Raw genomic sequence first — 14,952 nt, 5'->3', positions numbered from 1 at the left:
TCTAGGAATTGTTTTGGAGAAGTTCTCTGGCCTGTGTCATACAGGAGATCAGACTAGATGATCACAATGGTCCCTTCTGGCTTTGGACTCTATGAATCTATATAGGATCAAGATTTTAGTCTGGTTAAATGGGTCTAGTTGCCCAAAAAAGTTGGGAATGCCAGAAAGATTTTTCTATTTAGGGCTCAAGGAATTTCTTTTTAATTGTCATGTTGACAATTTTATGATTATTTTATTTTGATAGTTTTTATATCATATGCACCTGGAGGTTGCAAGAGGTGCATTTTACACACGGAAAAATAAATCCACTGAAGTATAACCCCCATGTCCCTGGACCTTATACTTCTTACTACACCAAAACATTCATTCACATACATGTGTTCATTCTTTGCCTCTCATTCACACTCATCCACTATACACTCCTGGTCATTCATGTTTATTCACATATGCACGTTTCCTCTGACTCTCACTTATTCACACACTTCATACTCACGTTCACGCACGCTCTGTACACTCGCATGTCCACAAACTCACATACCCCATTCATTCAGACACGACAGACACACAAGCACAGTGAAGCTCCTGCACAAGTCCCACATGCTCATGCTCACAATCATGCAAGCATTCCAGCCCAGTCACACTTTCACGTCTTGCTCACTCCTGCAGTCACAATCAAGCGTACATGCACACGCGCACACTCATGCGCACAGTCACACTCAGGCAGCTGATTCACACGCTCATGCACACAATCGCAGCCATGAGCTTCAGTCTCCCGCTCGTGTGCACAATCACGCTCACACAGCTGATTCTCACACTCATGCACAAGCTCTCTCTTACACACACACACGCACTCCGTGCCTCGATCACTCCCCTCCCGCCCAGGCCGCTATATCTGCCTGCCTCTTTCCCTGTGAGTCCCAGCCTGCCTGTCGCAGCTGCACCCAGCCCGCCCCTCACAGTCGCATGTGCCGGCCTCCGCTGGGGGCGGAGCCTGAGCTCCTAACCACGCCCCTCCCCAGTCGTCCCCGCCCCTCCCCGCAGAGCCCTCACGGCGTGTGGGCGTGGCCTGTGGGAGGGGCCCCGCCTCCCGGCGGGGCCGGCCCGCGCGGCCCCGCCCCGCTCCCGGCTGGGCACTCGCTGCCTCCCAGGCTATAAGAAGGCGGCTCGGGCAGCCGGAGCCTCATCGGGCTCTGCGGGGAAACGAGATGATCAGCCCTAGCGCTGCAGCAAAATGCTGGATGGACACCTCCTTCTGGGATGGCTCTCCTCCTGCGCGCTCCTAGTGCTGCTGGGCGGCGCCCCGGGACCCTCCGCCGCCTACTTCGGGTAGGTCCGCCGGGCGTCCCCACTTCCCCCAAGGCAGCTTCAGCCGGCACCCCCATGTAGTTTCCCCTGCGCCCCCACTTGCCCCAAGGCAGCTTCATCCGGCACCCCACCTCAGTGCGCCCTGCACCCCTCTTCCCCCAAGGCAGTGCGCCCTGCACCCCCATGTAGCTTGCCCCACTTCCCCGCGCCCTGCCCCCCCTTCCCCCAAGGCAGCTCCCCCTGCATCCCCACCTCAGTGCGCCCTGCACCCCCGCTTCCCCCAAGGCAGCTCCCCTCCACCCCCATGTAGCTTCCCCCACTTTCCCAAGGCAGCTTCATTCGGCACCCCAAGGCAACTTCCCCTGCACCCCCACTTCTCCCTCCGCAGTCTGCTCCCAAAGCATCTCCCTCTGCACCTTCACCTCAGGGAGCCCAGCAGTCCCCCACCTTCCCCCTAGGCTGCACTCAGCTGTCCCTCTCGGTGCCCCTGGCGCTCGCAGCCCTGCGCGTCTCGCACCTAGCCCGTGTGCGCTGTGAACGCCCCTCGCTGCACCTTGCGCCCCCCCCTCCTGCTCAGCGGCGCCCCGGGACCCTCCTGTCTTCTCCTTCGGGCCGGTCAGCCGGGGCACCTCCCTCCATGGTCTAGTCCCCCGCACCCTCTGTCTCTGCGCCCTGCAACTGCCCCCTGTACCAGGCTGGGGCGCGCTGCCCTGGGTGTGCTGGGGCTGCCTGCAAAGTGCTTGGCTTGTGCTGATCATACTGGGGGAGCCCCCATCTCTGTCCCTCGAGAGCGAGGATACTCCTTCTCTGGCCTGGTGCCAGGACTGTGTCAGTGCCCCCCACTTCCTGACTGCCTGGGGTGGGTCGAGGCCAGTGATCTAGCCCACATCTGGGTACCCCTCCCCGCCTTCCCCTCGAGGCGAGATGCTAGGGCCCTTGGGAGCCAGTTCTCCTAACACTTTACTGTGGTTGACCCACTCGGCGAGTTCTTGGAACTGACATCAGCTGGCGGGTGTGGGCAGGGGGCCAGCCCTGGGAGCCGGCGGAGTGGGATCAGTCCGCACAGAACAGCAGAGAGAAAGAGGGGTGCGTGGAAGGGACCCAGCCTCTCCTCCCCATTTCCCCCCGCAGTGTAGTGTTGGCAACTCTGTTTCTGGTCGAGTCCCTCGGCTCCAGTAACCTTGCTTGTTGTCAAGCCCCTGGAAAGCGGGCGCGGGACGTTGCTTCTTTCCTTGAATTCCACCTTGTCATTAATCACTGGGAGTCTAGAAGCTGCAGGTTGTTGCTTGGGAGCTGTTTGTTTGTGTTTTAAGTGGGATTTCTCCCTCCCCCCCTTGCCTATTTCTTATAGTAATAGCAGCGCTGTATTCATAACTCTTGTATTTGGCGTCTGCTTTGAATCTCTCCCTGTAGCCTGGGCAGACGGACTGAGATCATTTTAACTGGGGTTTATTTAAAAAAAAAATTGTGCTGATTCTGGAGTCTTATTTTGTCTTTCCTGTAATGTTTAGTGGTGGGGGAACAGTGTAGTCTCCAAGCAGATATTTTTCTTATGTTTGTGGTCCACCCTCCCCCCACCCCCTTCCCTCTTTCTGCATACAGTGCAACTTAAGGGCACATTATACAATGGCAAACGGCACGTTTGTGTGTCTGTCCTGGGGATCTGGCTATTCTGTTTAGGAGCCATGATTCTTTGAAATCAGGCTACTCCTTAGTTTCATAAACAAAACGTGACTTAAAAAACCTGGCAGTAGCGGGGAAAACTGAATGTCTGTCTGTGTTGAGGGAGTGATTTGCTTTGGAATCTAGAGGATGGAAAGGGGATTTGCACACTCTAGGTGTGGTTTTGTTGTTCAGTTGTCTAAACTTGCAGTACATCATGGGAAGCCTCCTTAAGGGATAAATTCTCCTCTGTCCTCCCCCCCCCCAAACCATAGCTCTCCCCACCAAGTTAATGACCATAAAACAGTTGTAAAATCCAGATGTTTACAAACTGTTTTATAGAAAAATAACTCAAATCCTCGATTTCCCCCCCCCCAGCTGTTCTATTGAAAGTGTCAGATCATTGCTCTTTTTGGACAGGAAATCAAAACAGCAAGAACAAGTATTCTCTCCTTCTTCCCCCCCCCATCTCAAGACTCTCCAGTCTCAAAGTGTGCATGTGGGCTTTGAATGTAGTTTCTGAATTGGTATAGTTTTCTGGTTTAAACACACCAGATTTGTCTGGTTCAACTATTCTGGCTCTCGTTTCTTAGTTCTCTCTTAAAAGAAATGTCTTGACAACTCTTCTCTCTTTGGTGTATATACTAAAGATCAGTAAGCTTTCCAGTGCTATCAAAACCCCTTCTAGTCTGCAGGTAAAGAAAAGTGAGACAGGAAGCCTGGGGTTTTGGTTTGTTTACAGCTTTCACTCTTCTTGCATGCAGCTTAGTTTGCTTAATGCTTACAAAGCACAAGACTGGTTCCTGTTGTGCAGATTCCCTTGTAACAGCAAGCACATGGCTTTTCTGGAGCGTGCTTTCTTCACTGCTCTCCCGGAATACACCTTTTTCCTTGGCTACATGGTGCCTCTTGGACCAAGAGTCTTGGTCCTCTCTCTTGCAGTGTGGATGTGGTGTGCTGCTAGCATAGGTCCACCCGCGACTTCCCTGCTCTTGTCACCTGTTACCTCTTCCCCAAGTTTGAAGAGGCTTTGCATGCAGTTTCACAGTTGCACCAGCAGAGGGTTCCGTCAACCCATTAATGAAGCCTGTGGAGGGGAATTGACTGGAGACTTGCAGGTGTATCCTGTTCTCAAAGAAAATAGAATATTTTCATGGGAAAGTTTGCCTTTTTTTTTTTTGTCCTTCAATGGGAGGATCCATTCTCTCAATATTCTGAATTGAAGTCTAAAGCTAAACACATGAAAGGAGGAAAAAGTACATTTCTCCCCCCCCCCCAACTTGGTTTCTTCTCCTTTACCTCTGCATCTTACTGAAGACCTGTCTTTCCCTTTTATCGCTAGATCGATCTCTAATTGTTGCTGGCTTTGCTTCCCGTATCAGTCACTGGGCTAAAACCTCAACTGATCTCGGTAGAGAAATTTGAGTTCAGACACTGAAGCAGTCTGTCTTGCACGCTCTGTTAATCCTGGTGTAGTTCCACTCCCAGTGGCTGGGGGAAGTATTGTGGGGTTATTTATTTATTCTCTTTCTTCTCCCCCCTCCCCCCAAGAATCTGTTTGAAATGGGATCAGCTTGTAATGGGTAGAGGGAGCAGGGTGGAGTGAGATCGGGAGAGCCAGTCCAGTAAACAAACGTGAAATCTAATAGTGAATCTAGGTTCTGTCTCTGGGATTTGTATACTCCAGCACCTTGAGCCACACAATCCATTAGTAAACCACCCACTGGGGAGCTGAGATCTTCTTCCAGTAAGACCACGTCTATTGTCTTGCTCTGTGGTCTGGCAAACGTCTCAAAACACTGCGGCTTGCATGCTCCCTTCCCAAACCCATGCTGTTTAACTCTTTGCTCCTGGGCTAGCTTCGTGAGAGAAGACCTCTCATTTGGTGAGGGTTTTGTGGTAAGGGTCCTGCAGTCCTGTGAGCACATGGAAGTTTGTGCCTTCTGCAAACCACATTGTGCATCATCTAAAATAGCAGATGGCACTAAGCATTTGCATTCTGATGCCACTCTCTATGCTGGATGGGGATTGTTCCGAGATCTATTTAAACCACGCAGTGCTAATGCTGTAGGGGAACAGGTAGTCTGTTGCATCTGTTAGGAGTAGCCTTTCCTAAAGCCAGCTGCCAACAGTCAGTTTAGATTATAGGCCCTTCAAAACTAATAGCCTGGTTCAAGAGAGAGGTGCCATGTCCACTGTGCCCGACTTAATTCCAGATTCCCTTCTTGGTCTCAGGGAATTTCTTGCATTGCTGAGCAGAGGGGCTGTTTGTGTTGCTACTTGAATTCTCCAGACTTGGGCTTGATTATTCTAAAGCATCTTGTGCAGGGGAAATGCCAGCTGTTCTATCCTGCTAGGTGAGCATCCCAGGTCCTGGGGATTTTGCTGTGCAAAATGAAGTTTGCTTATGTAAATTAAGCATCTTTTCTGTTTTGGTTAGAGCCCTGCAAATGATTAGCATCTGCTGCTAATCTCTTCATTGTTCTTTAAGAGGACTAAAGCAGAGATCATGCTCACTGAGCCTTCTTATACACAACTATTCAATAACTGGGTTCATGGTCCTTGTAAATCAGGCATTGTTGTGGATGCACAGTGTGCATGGAAGGTATACTTGGGTGCGCTGCACTCTTTAGTACGGGCACCCCTACTGTTGAGAATGGAAGTGCTTCTGCTTTACAAGCCAGAGCGTGGGTGAAAAGAAACCCAGCAGGCCTCTAGGGGACTCGTATAAACATGCATGTGATTTTCTTTTCCCCTGCCGGGCAGCATGGGATGTGCTGACTCCCCTTGCAAAGATCTCCTGTGAGACTCCTCTGTTCGGTATGAGACTAAAGTGAAAACTGCACAAGGAACCTAATATCCAAGGGAAATTCTGTAGGTCAAATTCTGCTCCTAGATCTATACCAGATTAACCAACATATACCCTCTTTCAGCATACCTGGGATTTACACCAGTGTAGCAGAGCAGAATCTGCCTCGTCCTGTCAGCAGGAGCTGCTTTTAAAGCACCAAGGTGTCTAGTGCAAATCTAGCTTGGCCTTCAGCACCCACTCCTATGTGGCAATACTCCTCTTCTGGCCGTTAAAATGGACTTCCCTTCTTTGTGGAGCCTTTCCTAGGAGCCTTAAACATCTCCGTAGCGACTCTTTAAAGTCTCCATGCAGAGAGGGGTGAACTGCAGGCGGCCGTGTTAAACAGACGTCACCCTGGAGCTCCAAACTTGGCTGCTCCGTTCCACGGTCTGAAAAGGAATTGAGACAGCTGTGGACGATGCCTTCTCTTCCCTTCTGTGCCCCCCCCACATTCCACCCAAACTAATTGTTTCAGGGAAAGAATTCAATGTTTCCAAATGGGTGGCCTACCCAGTAATTAGTGCCACTGGGACAGGAATTGTGCATGGTTACATGTTAACGAGATTGTGTCAGCATGCAGTAACGCTGGTGTCTGCCTGCCAGCAAAGGAGACTGCAGAAGTAGCAGGCTGGTCTAGCAAGGATGATGAGTATCCCTCTAGAATGCAGTAGATTGATGGTGTGAACACAATAGAGGGGGCTCCTTAATTTTCTTCTCTGGATCCATGAAGACCCCTCTCTTGAGAGCGATCCATTGAATTGTAGAGTAGCTGAAAAGTGATGGAGGGGAAGAGAGGGGGGAGAAATATAGCCTGTTTTTTCCTGATCTTAGTTCATTGCAGTTTCTTGCTTTGTGTACATGCAGTAGAAGAATCTTAATTGCTAGAATTCCACAAGACAGTGTTTGTAGTCCCCTGGTTATACAGTGCTCTGTCCATGACACTCAAAGCGCTTTACAAAGGTGGGTCAACATTATCCTGTAACAGAAGGAAAAGGCATACGCTGTTGATTTGCCTGAAGTCAGACTGCAGATCTGTAACAGATTGGAACTTGGATCTCATGACTCCTGTCCCTTTAATCCCAGATCTCTTCCACTTGGAGGAAAAGCAGGTGTTTTCAACTGATGTGCTCAGTGTAAGATTAGATCAGAAGTGACTGGTCACAAGCATTGTTCCTGGAGTGGTGGTGGTGTGGTGCCCAAACAAGTCTGAATGAAGACACTAGAGATGGAAAGAATATATGGTGGTAGCCCAAGGAAGCTTAACATGTTTAGTACTTTTGGAATAAACGGTCTTCAAACAGAATGCTCTACTCTGCCCTGATAGGGACTTGGAACTGGACACAACTCCAGCCAGGTGCCACATTCCAGGAAAGATGTGGATAAACTAGAAGTCCAGCGGAGAACAACAAAAATGGCTAAAGGTCTAGAAAACATGACCTATGAGGAAAGATTGGAAAAATGGGTTTCTTCTAGAGCAGAGAAGACTGGGGGGGGGGGGCATGCTAGTGCTTTTCAAGTACATAAAAGGCTGCTTCAAGGAGGTGGGTGGAAAAATTGTTCTTAACCTCTGAGGATAGAACAAGAAGCAATGGGCTTAAATTGCAACAAGGGAGGTTTTGGTTGGACATTAGAAAAAATTCTCAACTGTCAGGCTGATTAAGCACTGGAACAAATTGCTTAGGGAGGTTGTGGAATCTGTCACTGGAGGTTTTTAAGAACCGGTTAGGCAAACACCTGTCGGGTGGTCTAGATAATACTTAGTCTTGCCATGAGAGCAGGGGACTGGACTTCATGACCTCTCAAGGTCCCTTCCAGTCCTATGGTTCTATGAACACTGGGTAGGGGAGAAAGACCTGTGATGACAGATGGGGAGTCTGCCAAGGGGGGGAGGGGAGGTCTTCCTCCCTTGTATCTGTATGATTGACTTCATAAAGTCTAGAGCAGTGGCTCTCAACCTGTGGCTTGTGGACTCCTGAGTGCCTGCAAGAGGGCTTCAGGGGGTCCACCAAGCAGGACCAGTGTTAGACTCACTTGGGCCCAGGCCAGAAAGCTGAAGTCCCACCACATGGGTCTGAAACTGGGGCCCTGAGCCCTTTCTTCTGGGACTGAAGCTAAAGCCTGAGAAACATAGCTTCCTGGGGGGGGGGGGCTGTGGTATGGGGGCCCCAGGCAATTGCACTGCTTGCTACCCCTTAGTGCTGGTCCTGGCTTTTATATGCAGAAAACTAGTTGTGGCACAGGTGGGCTGTGAAGTTTTTATGGCCTGTTGGGAGGGGGAGGCTCAGAAAGAAAAAGGTTGCGAACTTCTGGCCTAGAGAACATGCTATAGGAAACAATCCTATACTAGCCCCTTAGGGTAAACTAGGTGACCTAGATCAATCTAGGCTCTTAATTGGCCTCATCACTATAGTACCTGAGTCTCCCAAACTGAACTGACAACAGGCTTTCTCTGCTAATGTGAGACAGGCCTTGTTCTCTTATTAAGAACCTAGATGTTCAGTGATTTGGGACACACCTTGAGGAAAGGACAACACAACTGCTAGGGTAAAGGGCATTGTAAGGCAGAACACAACTACAAATAGTGGTGCATGCCATATGAAGGCATCTCCTACAGATTGGCTTCCTCTCTTCCATGAGTGAGTGTTAAAGATATTTGCTTCCTGAATATGAAGAGCACTTAGACGAGCTGCATAGGATGTGCCAAACTTTTATCAAAACCATTTTTTGATAGTGGAGGGGGGTAGCTTGGATCAGCCCAAAGCTAAAAGGAAAATCCCAAGAAGGCATAGCACTTCACTTCCCCCCCTCCCCCCCATTTTTCCTGTAGCTTAAAAGCTTTGGGTTATTTTGCTCCTCCACTTTTCTTTGTAGGGCAGATGTTAGGATAACATTCAGGGAATCCCTGTGGACTTTGCATTATTGGCCTCTGAAGTAACAGATGAGGTTAACAGTGTCCTGTTTGGGTGACAGATCATTAAGGCCAGTCATGTGTGCCACACTACTGCAGGTGAGTAGGAAGCAGAGGGGTGTGTCCATCCCATTGGCCGAAAAACTCTAGCTTAAGTCGTCAGATCTGTCCCATTGCAAACGCATGACAAGACAAGGTAATAACATTACCTAACAGTTGTGTTAGTGGTGGTCCATCTTGACAGACCCCAATGTTCTTCATAAACCTTGCTGATCTGTACTCTACACTATAGCTACCTCTGGAGTCAGGGCAGGCTGGCTGGGTCACAAGTCGTGCAACACTTTCCACTCAGGAATGCCTTCTCTGGTACCAGATGCAGGCTGACTCTCCTTCCACATCCCAGGGGATGTCCTATGCCCACCTTTGGCACTTCTCCTGCAATGTGGAGTGACTTTTTTTCCCTCCTGGTCCACTCCAGTGTTCAGAACCACTTACTGGTCCATAAGCATTTCTGTCCTGGCAGGCCATGAAGCACTTGCCCTTTCGTTTGGGTATTGCCTGATACTGGAACTCATGACCTTCTGTGGGACCACTTGATAAGAGACTACTGTCTGGATACTTGCATAATTCTCTTTTTATTATAGCACCTTGGGTAATAAACAAAACTAAGGATTCTGTTCCTTTGACTTTGGCAACTGGAGACACAATGTAAACATAATCTAAATACTATCCTAATATTGCCTTTCCATGTAGGGAATTTCTGCAGCGGATATTGGATGGTAGTGTGATCTAGGGAAAGTGGTGCATACACTCAAAGTGTTACCTATGCTGCAGGTTCTTGAACTGTGGTATAGGCTATGGACTAGTCCAAAGTACAGGCCTGACTGTGTTATAACAAGTACCATCGTCTAGTTCATTTTTCTCCAGAGTGAAACACAGCAGCTGTTTAGAAAAATGAGCTGTGATGAATACTGTATCCAGTTGAATCTACAGCTGGAATTTACATAGGCAGAATGTAATTCCCAAAATTGGAATCTGGCCAGGAGTGTGGGTCTAACACCCCTCAATGCTGTTTAACGCTCCCATGGCACCTTTTAATGACCCCAGTGGTCCATACAGAGGTCTCAATTCTCCAGACCCAAATGTGTGGTCTTGGAATCCAAACAATGACCATAATCAAGAGTAGCAGAAGAGGGAACTGAGCAAGGGTGAGATTTTCTAGTCCCATGTAGAAAAGGGACTAGAAAATCTCACATCAGTTCAAGACTCTGCCTTTCGTCTCACATTTCATGGGAGTAAATGAGGAAGCATTTGGTTTGGTCCTGAGCTGGAATAGTAGTTTCTTCACCCCCTTTAAAATGAGTGAGGTGCATGTGTGGGCTTCTTTTAATGGATATGATCAACAAACTGTGATCTCCAGTTCCCAAATTGTAGGCCTTGACCTGGTGAATTCAAGAAGCAGCTTCTAACAATTCCTCCTCTGTGGAGGGAACCACTTACAGAAGAGCAGATGAAGAAGCATTTGTTTTAGCCTGCCTAAGAGGAGTACTGGATTGCACTTGCAAAATCTCCTGAAGGTGGAGAGCACCTGAAGAGCTTAGAGGGTAGCTCTTGCCCATAGACCTGGTGCAGTCTGACCTTGTAATAGACTTGCTATTGCTACAGCAGAAAGTGAAGGACGGTGCTTTCAGACCTGGATACACAAATCCACATGTGGGTGTTTAACTTCCTGGGAACTATAGGCTTAGGGTGACCAGATAGCAACTGTGAAAACGGGACAGGGTGGGGGATAATGACTCACTGGTGTGGTGCCTTCTGCTGGTCATCCTGGGAATTAGCTCTTCCAGCCCAGAGCACCCTCTGTGGGCCGGTGTCTCACCTGCTGCTGGCCCCTGTGTCCCTCCTGCACCCCAGTGCCCTTTACATCAGGGTTCTGACCCCAGCAGTAACCCACAATCTGGGTCTCCCTACCCAGGGGAACACCAACCCTCTATTCCACACCTTGCCTCAGTGGTTACTGCCAGTCACCATCTAGCCCCTGCTCACTGGGGCAGACTGCAGTCTATAAACCACTCATCAGCAAGGGGGTTAGGACCTGCTACCTTTGCCTATCTCTGGGCTGTCTCCTTGCTGCCCCAGTACCTTTTTTGGCCTTTTTAGCAAGGCCTGCAGCCTGGGGCTTTACCAGGCTGGAGCTCCCCTGCTCCCTCTGCCCTTCCCCAGCACTACTCCACCTCAGGTACCCTTCTCAGCTCCGAGGAAGCCTGGTCCTTCTCTCTCAGAAGCTAGAGAGAGACTCTCCTCCCAGCTGCTGGGCCCTGATTGAGCTGGCCACAGCTGTGGTCAGCTACCCAATCAGCTTCCCCCAGCCATTCTTGATCCCTTTCCCTGCTGCAGTCCTCTCCAGGGCTGCTTTCAACCCCTCTTCTGGGGGAGTGGGGCAGCTGCCCCACTACAGGTCCCCACATAAGGAAAAAGTCCCCCAAAAGGTTCTGTCCCTTTAAAAACAGGACATCTGGTCACCCTATATAGGCTCCCTCTACCACCAGTGTGCAAGAAGACCAGGGGGAAATTGCCCTACAGTCTTGGGAGCAGAAGGATGGCCTTGCACTTCAGGAGGCCTGGGTTCAATTCCTGGCTCTGCTACAATTCTATTGCTGTAAATGGGGCTAATGCTTTTTGTCTCTTATCCTGATGTTCACCACCTTAGTAGGTAACCCTGCTTACAACACCTAGTACAACCAGGCTCCAACCTTGGCTGGGGCTTCTAGGTGCAACTGTCAATCACTCCTCAAGGAGGAGATCATCAGCTCTGAGGATTTTAGTGTCTGACTCGGCGGGTTCTTTTCTTTCGGGGGATTGGCTATGCAGAACTTGACACTTGAAATCTTTAGGACTCTGGTCTCCTGGTGAAGGGGCAGGTCAATGATTAACTTGCTTTTTGGAAGCTGCTAACCACAATGAAAGGAAGTCCCCCTTTGCAGCCCTACAACCCCAATACAGAAAGCTCATGTGTTTAATTATTAAAGGGCTCATGATTTACCAGAGACTAACCAAGTTGACTAAAACTTATTCAGTGGCTGTTAATTGAATTAAGTTGCAGAGTGGGTTGTTGGTGGGGCTGTGAACAGAAGGGGTTTAAACGGAACAAAGACCAACCTGATACATTCAGACTAGGGAACTGTCGCACCAGACTCTAGGTCATGTCAATGTTTGCTTGTCCCCCTCCCCTTCCCATCTGTTCATTGCTAGCCCAAGGAAATCATTTGTAGTATGGGATGCTCTGCTGGGCTAACTATCAGTGAGATCCTTTCAGGGCAGAAAGGAGGAAAATGTGGGGTACTTCTAGGATAGTTCCCCTCCCTCCCCCATGGTTTTCTTCCTCCCTTATTTGAGGAGATGGTGACACTGAAAAGCAACTGGGGTAGGTGGCAGGGATCACTGCATTGATCATTAACTCCCCAAAGGGCTGTTACCATACTCAGCTGTATTACTAGGGGCGTAGTAAGCATGAAGAGGTGATATGCCATTGTACATGGCATTGGGGATTCCACTACTAGAATATGTGCAGTTCAGACCTCCACTCTAAAAAGGATGTTAAATAGGGAAAGGTTAACAGAAGAGTTGACACATAATTCATAGTCTGGAAAATGCACCTTACACAACTAAGAGTTCAAGCTTCTGAAATCCTCAGAGGGTTAAAAGGTGAGTTGATCAGTCCAGACAGTACCTACACAGGGAGAAGACCTCCTCAAGTTTGAGGATGCTCTAACCTACCAGACAAAGACAGAAGAGCCGATGGATGGATGGCTTCACCTGCCAGACAAATTGGAAATACAATGCAGATTTTTCAGTGTCGGTAATTAACACTGTAGCAGCTTCCCAAAGGATGGAGTGAATTCCATTACTGAACTTGAGATGAAGTTCTGTGCTTGGTTGTGCCAGATCATAATGGTCCCTCTTAGCCTTTTAATCTACAGGCCTCAGATAGTACAGGAATCTTTAGCTATTGTCACAGTGCAGTAAGTGAGGCTGTTGGCTCCTGAATGGAAATGACGCCAACCAACCTTGGCACTTCTGGGGACTGATCCGAAAGTCACTGGAAAAGCTCCCAGTCCCTTGAGTGCTTTGTATGAGACCCCTAGTGAAGTCTCATGAAAGACTATAAGACTCCATAGATCACCTTGTATTCAGCTCCAATTTAGTGTGGTACAAGCCAGCAGAGCTAACTGGCTCTTATATGGAGTGAAAGAAACCCACCTGTCAAATCCAATGTGAGGAACAGGTGTTCACATTTGTTCTCTCTCTCTCCCTCCCCCAATAGTAACAGTGATGTATAAACATGGGGAGGAAACCATTTTTTTTTAACCCTCCCTGCCCACATTAAGCATCTGACCTTAATTCTCAACTAAGATGGAAAACTCAATCTAAAGGCTTGGAACTAGTTATGGAGAAGCACCCTTCTCCATGTTGCCTGAAGCTTGCTTATTGCTAGTGCATGTTAATGCCATGTACCACTGTCTGAACCTGCAAGCAAAACAGTACAGAAATGCACTTCAGTGAGCAGCCCTTAGGTTCTAAGTGGGGCAGCTGGGCCAGGCACAGTAAGAAAATACAGTATCTAAAGCTACATCTTAGACCACATGGTGGCAGAGATCTCGTGATGTGCTCTGAAGACTGTACCCCTACCAAATACTGAGCATTAGGTAGCCCTGGTTGTAACCAGCCAATATACACACATGTCCATTTACTCATCCTGATCTGTCAGATCCCACTGCTGGAGAACTAGTCCAATTCAAGTGGAACCCAAGCCAGTGGAGTGTGGGAGAAAAGCTAAAAATCTTAAGTGCAACTGTCTTGGTTTAAAACAAACCTTCATTTGGGAGGCTGGGGAGTGGGAGGATAAAACCTTAAAGGCCGAATTTTGATTTTTTCGATAGAAGGGGTAAAGTGTTGGCCTACATATTTCTTTTTGGACCGGGATTTTCAAAGGAGTCTATGGGAGCTAGACTGGCTTGGAAATCCTGACAAAGTCCTAATAAGTTTCTATCTCTTTAGATAGCCTTGCGTGTTTTTGTTCACAAGAAAGTCATAAAAGCCAAGTGCTAATGAACTATTCCGGTGTCTAAAATAGATCAAGATAACCAAGTCAGAAATCATTTGGTGCTGCATCTCTCATCCTTTTTAATGCCAAAGCTGCTGCAAAATGAGCTATCATGTTTCTCCAAAATGTAGTTGTTACAGAACTCCCTTTTACTTCTAAAATTGAGACTGCAAAATAAAACTCTGACTTCATACTCATGCAGTCCCCAAGTGCAATCTAGATCCAGAATCTGACCTCTGCTGGATGAAAAGCTGATCTTGGTTAAAATCTCAGACGTTTTTTAATCTACCACAGTAAGCTCTACTCCTTATGGTAGCAGCACAGTGCAAAGTAGTAACTAGAACAGGGAGTATTTCATGACTTTACATAGATAAACATATTGGCTAAACTCGAGGGACTTGCTCTGGCTGATGGAAAAATCAGAGTAGCGTTTTATATAGCTGTTGCAAACAACTTCATATTTGAAATGGCCAAAACAACTTTCTGATGTGTGGTTCTTTGCTTTTGCTTCTAATATTAAATCGTTCTTCCAGAAGAGTCAAGGGTGGGGAGCTCTTTACAAAAACTTGAGGTGAGGGAACATTTTAAATATATACTTCAACTTTCCCATGGGTTGCAAATGGGCAACTCTGTACTGCATAAGACACATAATAGATACTCTGAGCATGTGTAAACTGGAATAGATCTGGTGTTAAAACTCTTAGTTTGTACTGACTTGGAATGCACCTACTGCATCACCTTCCATGATGAGACAGATCCATACTAGTAAAACCTTACAGAATTACTACACAGATCCCAAGTCAATCTTCTTTCTTTTAAGAGTAGCAAGTCTTCATTAGAAGTCTAGATTGCTCATTCACCAGCTCTTCCAGGAAGAGCCTGGAATAAAAGTCATGTTGGTCTGTTTTCATTAACTTACCAATGGTCTTGTAGCTCTGCTGGATGGGTAAGTATCTAGGAAAGCCTGGAATTAAAAACTCCTTTTGTCAAAAGGAGTAGCTGCTGCAAAAATGCTGCTTTAAATGGGGGGAGGGGGAGGAGGAGGAGGAGGGGAAGGCTGTACCAGAAGACTCCAAAAAACAGATAGTTACACTAGACTTTTATTGGGTGGTTATGTAATGA

General features: G+C 48.1%; 1 protein-coding gene across 1 annotated transcript in view; it reads left to right on the top strand.

Annotated features, from left to right (window-relative positions):
- Positions 1-1,192: 1,192 nt before the first annotated feature.
- The window catches only part of WNT9A (Wnt family member 9A), a 64,822-nt gene continuing 51,062 nt past the window's right edge, over positions 1,193-14,952 (top strand). Inside the window, exon 1 of the mRNA XM_034759777.1 lies at positions 1,193-1,326. Coding sequence (XP_034615668.1) covers positions 1,232-1,326 — 95 coding nt within the window. The 5' untranslated portion in view covers positions 1,193-1,231. The remainder of the gene's footprint in view (positions 1,327-14,952) is intronic.

The sequence above is a fragment of the Trachemys scripta genome, chromosome 2, assembly GCF_013100865.1.
Source record: "Trachemys scripta elegans isolate TJP31775 chromosome 2, CAS_Tse_1.0, whole genome shotgun sequence".
Taxonomy (NCBI): domain Eukaryota; kingdom Metazoa; phylum Chordata; order Testudines; family Emydidae; genus Trachemys; species Trachemys scripta.
Note: the sequence above shows the minus strand (reverse complement) of the source record. Positions and strands in the feature narration are given on the sequence as shown.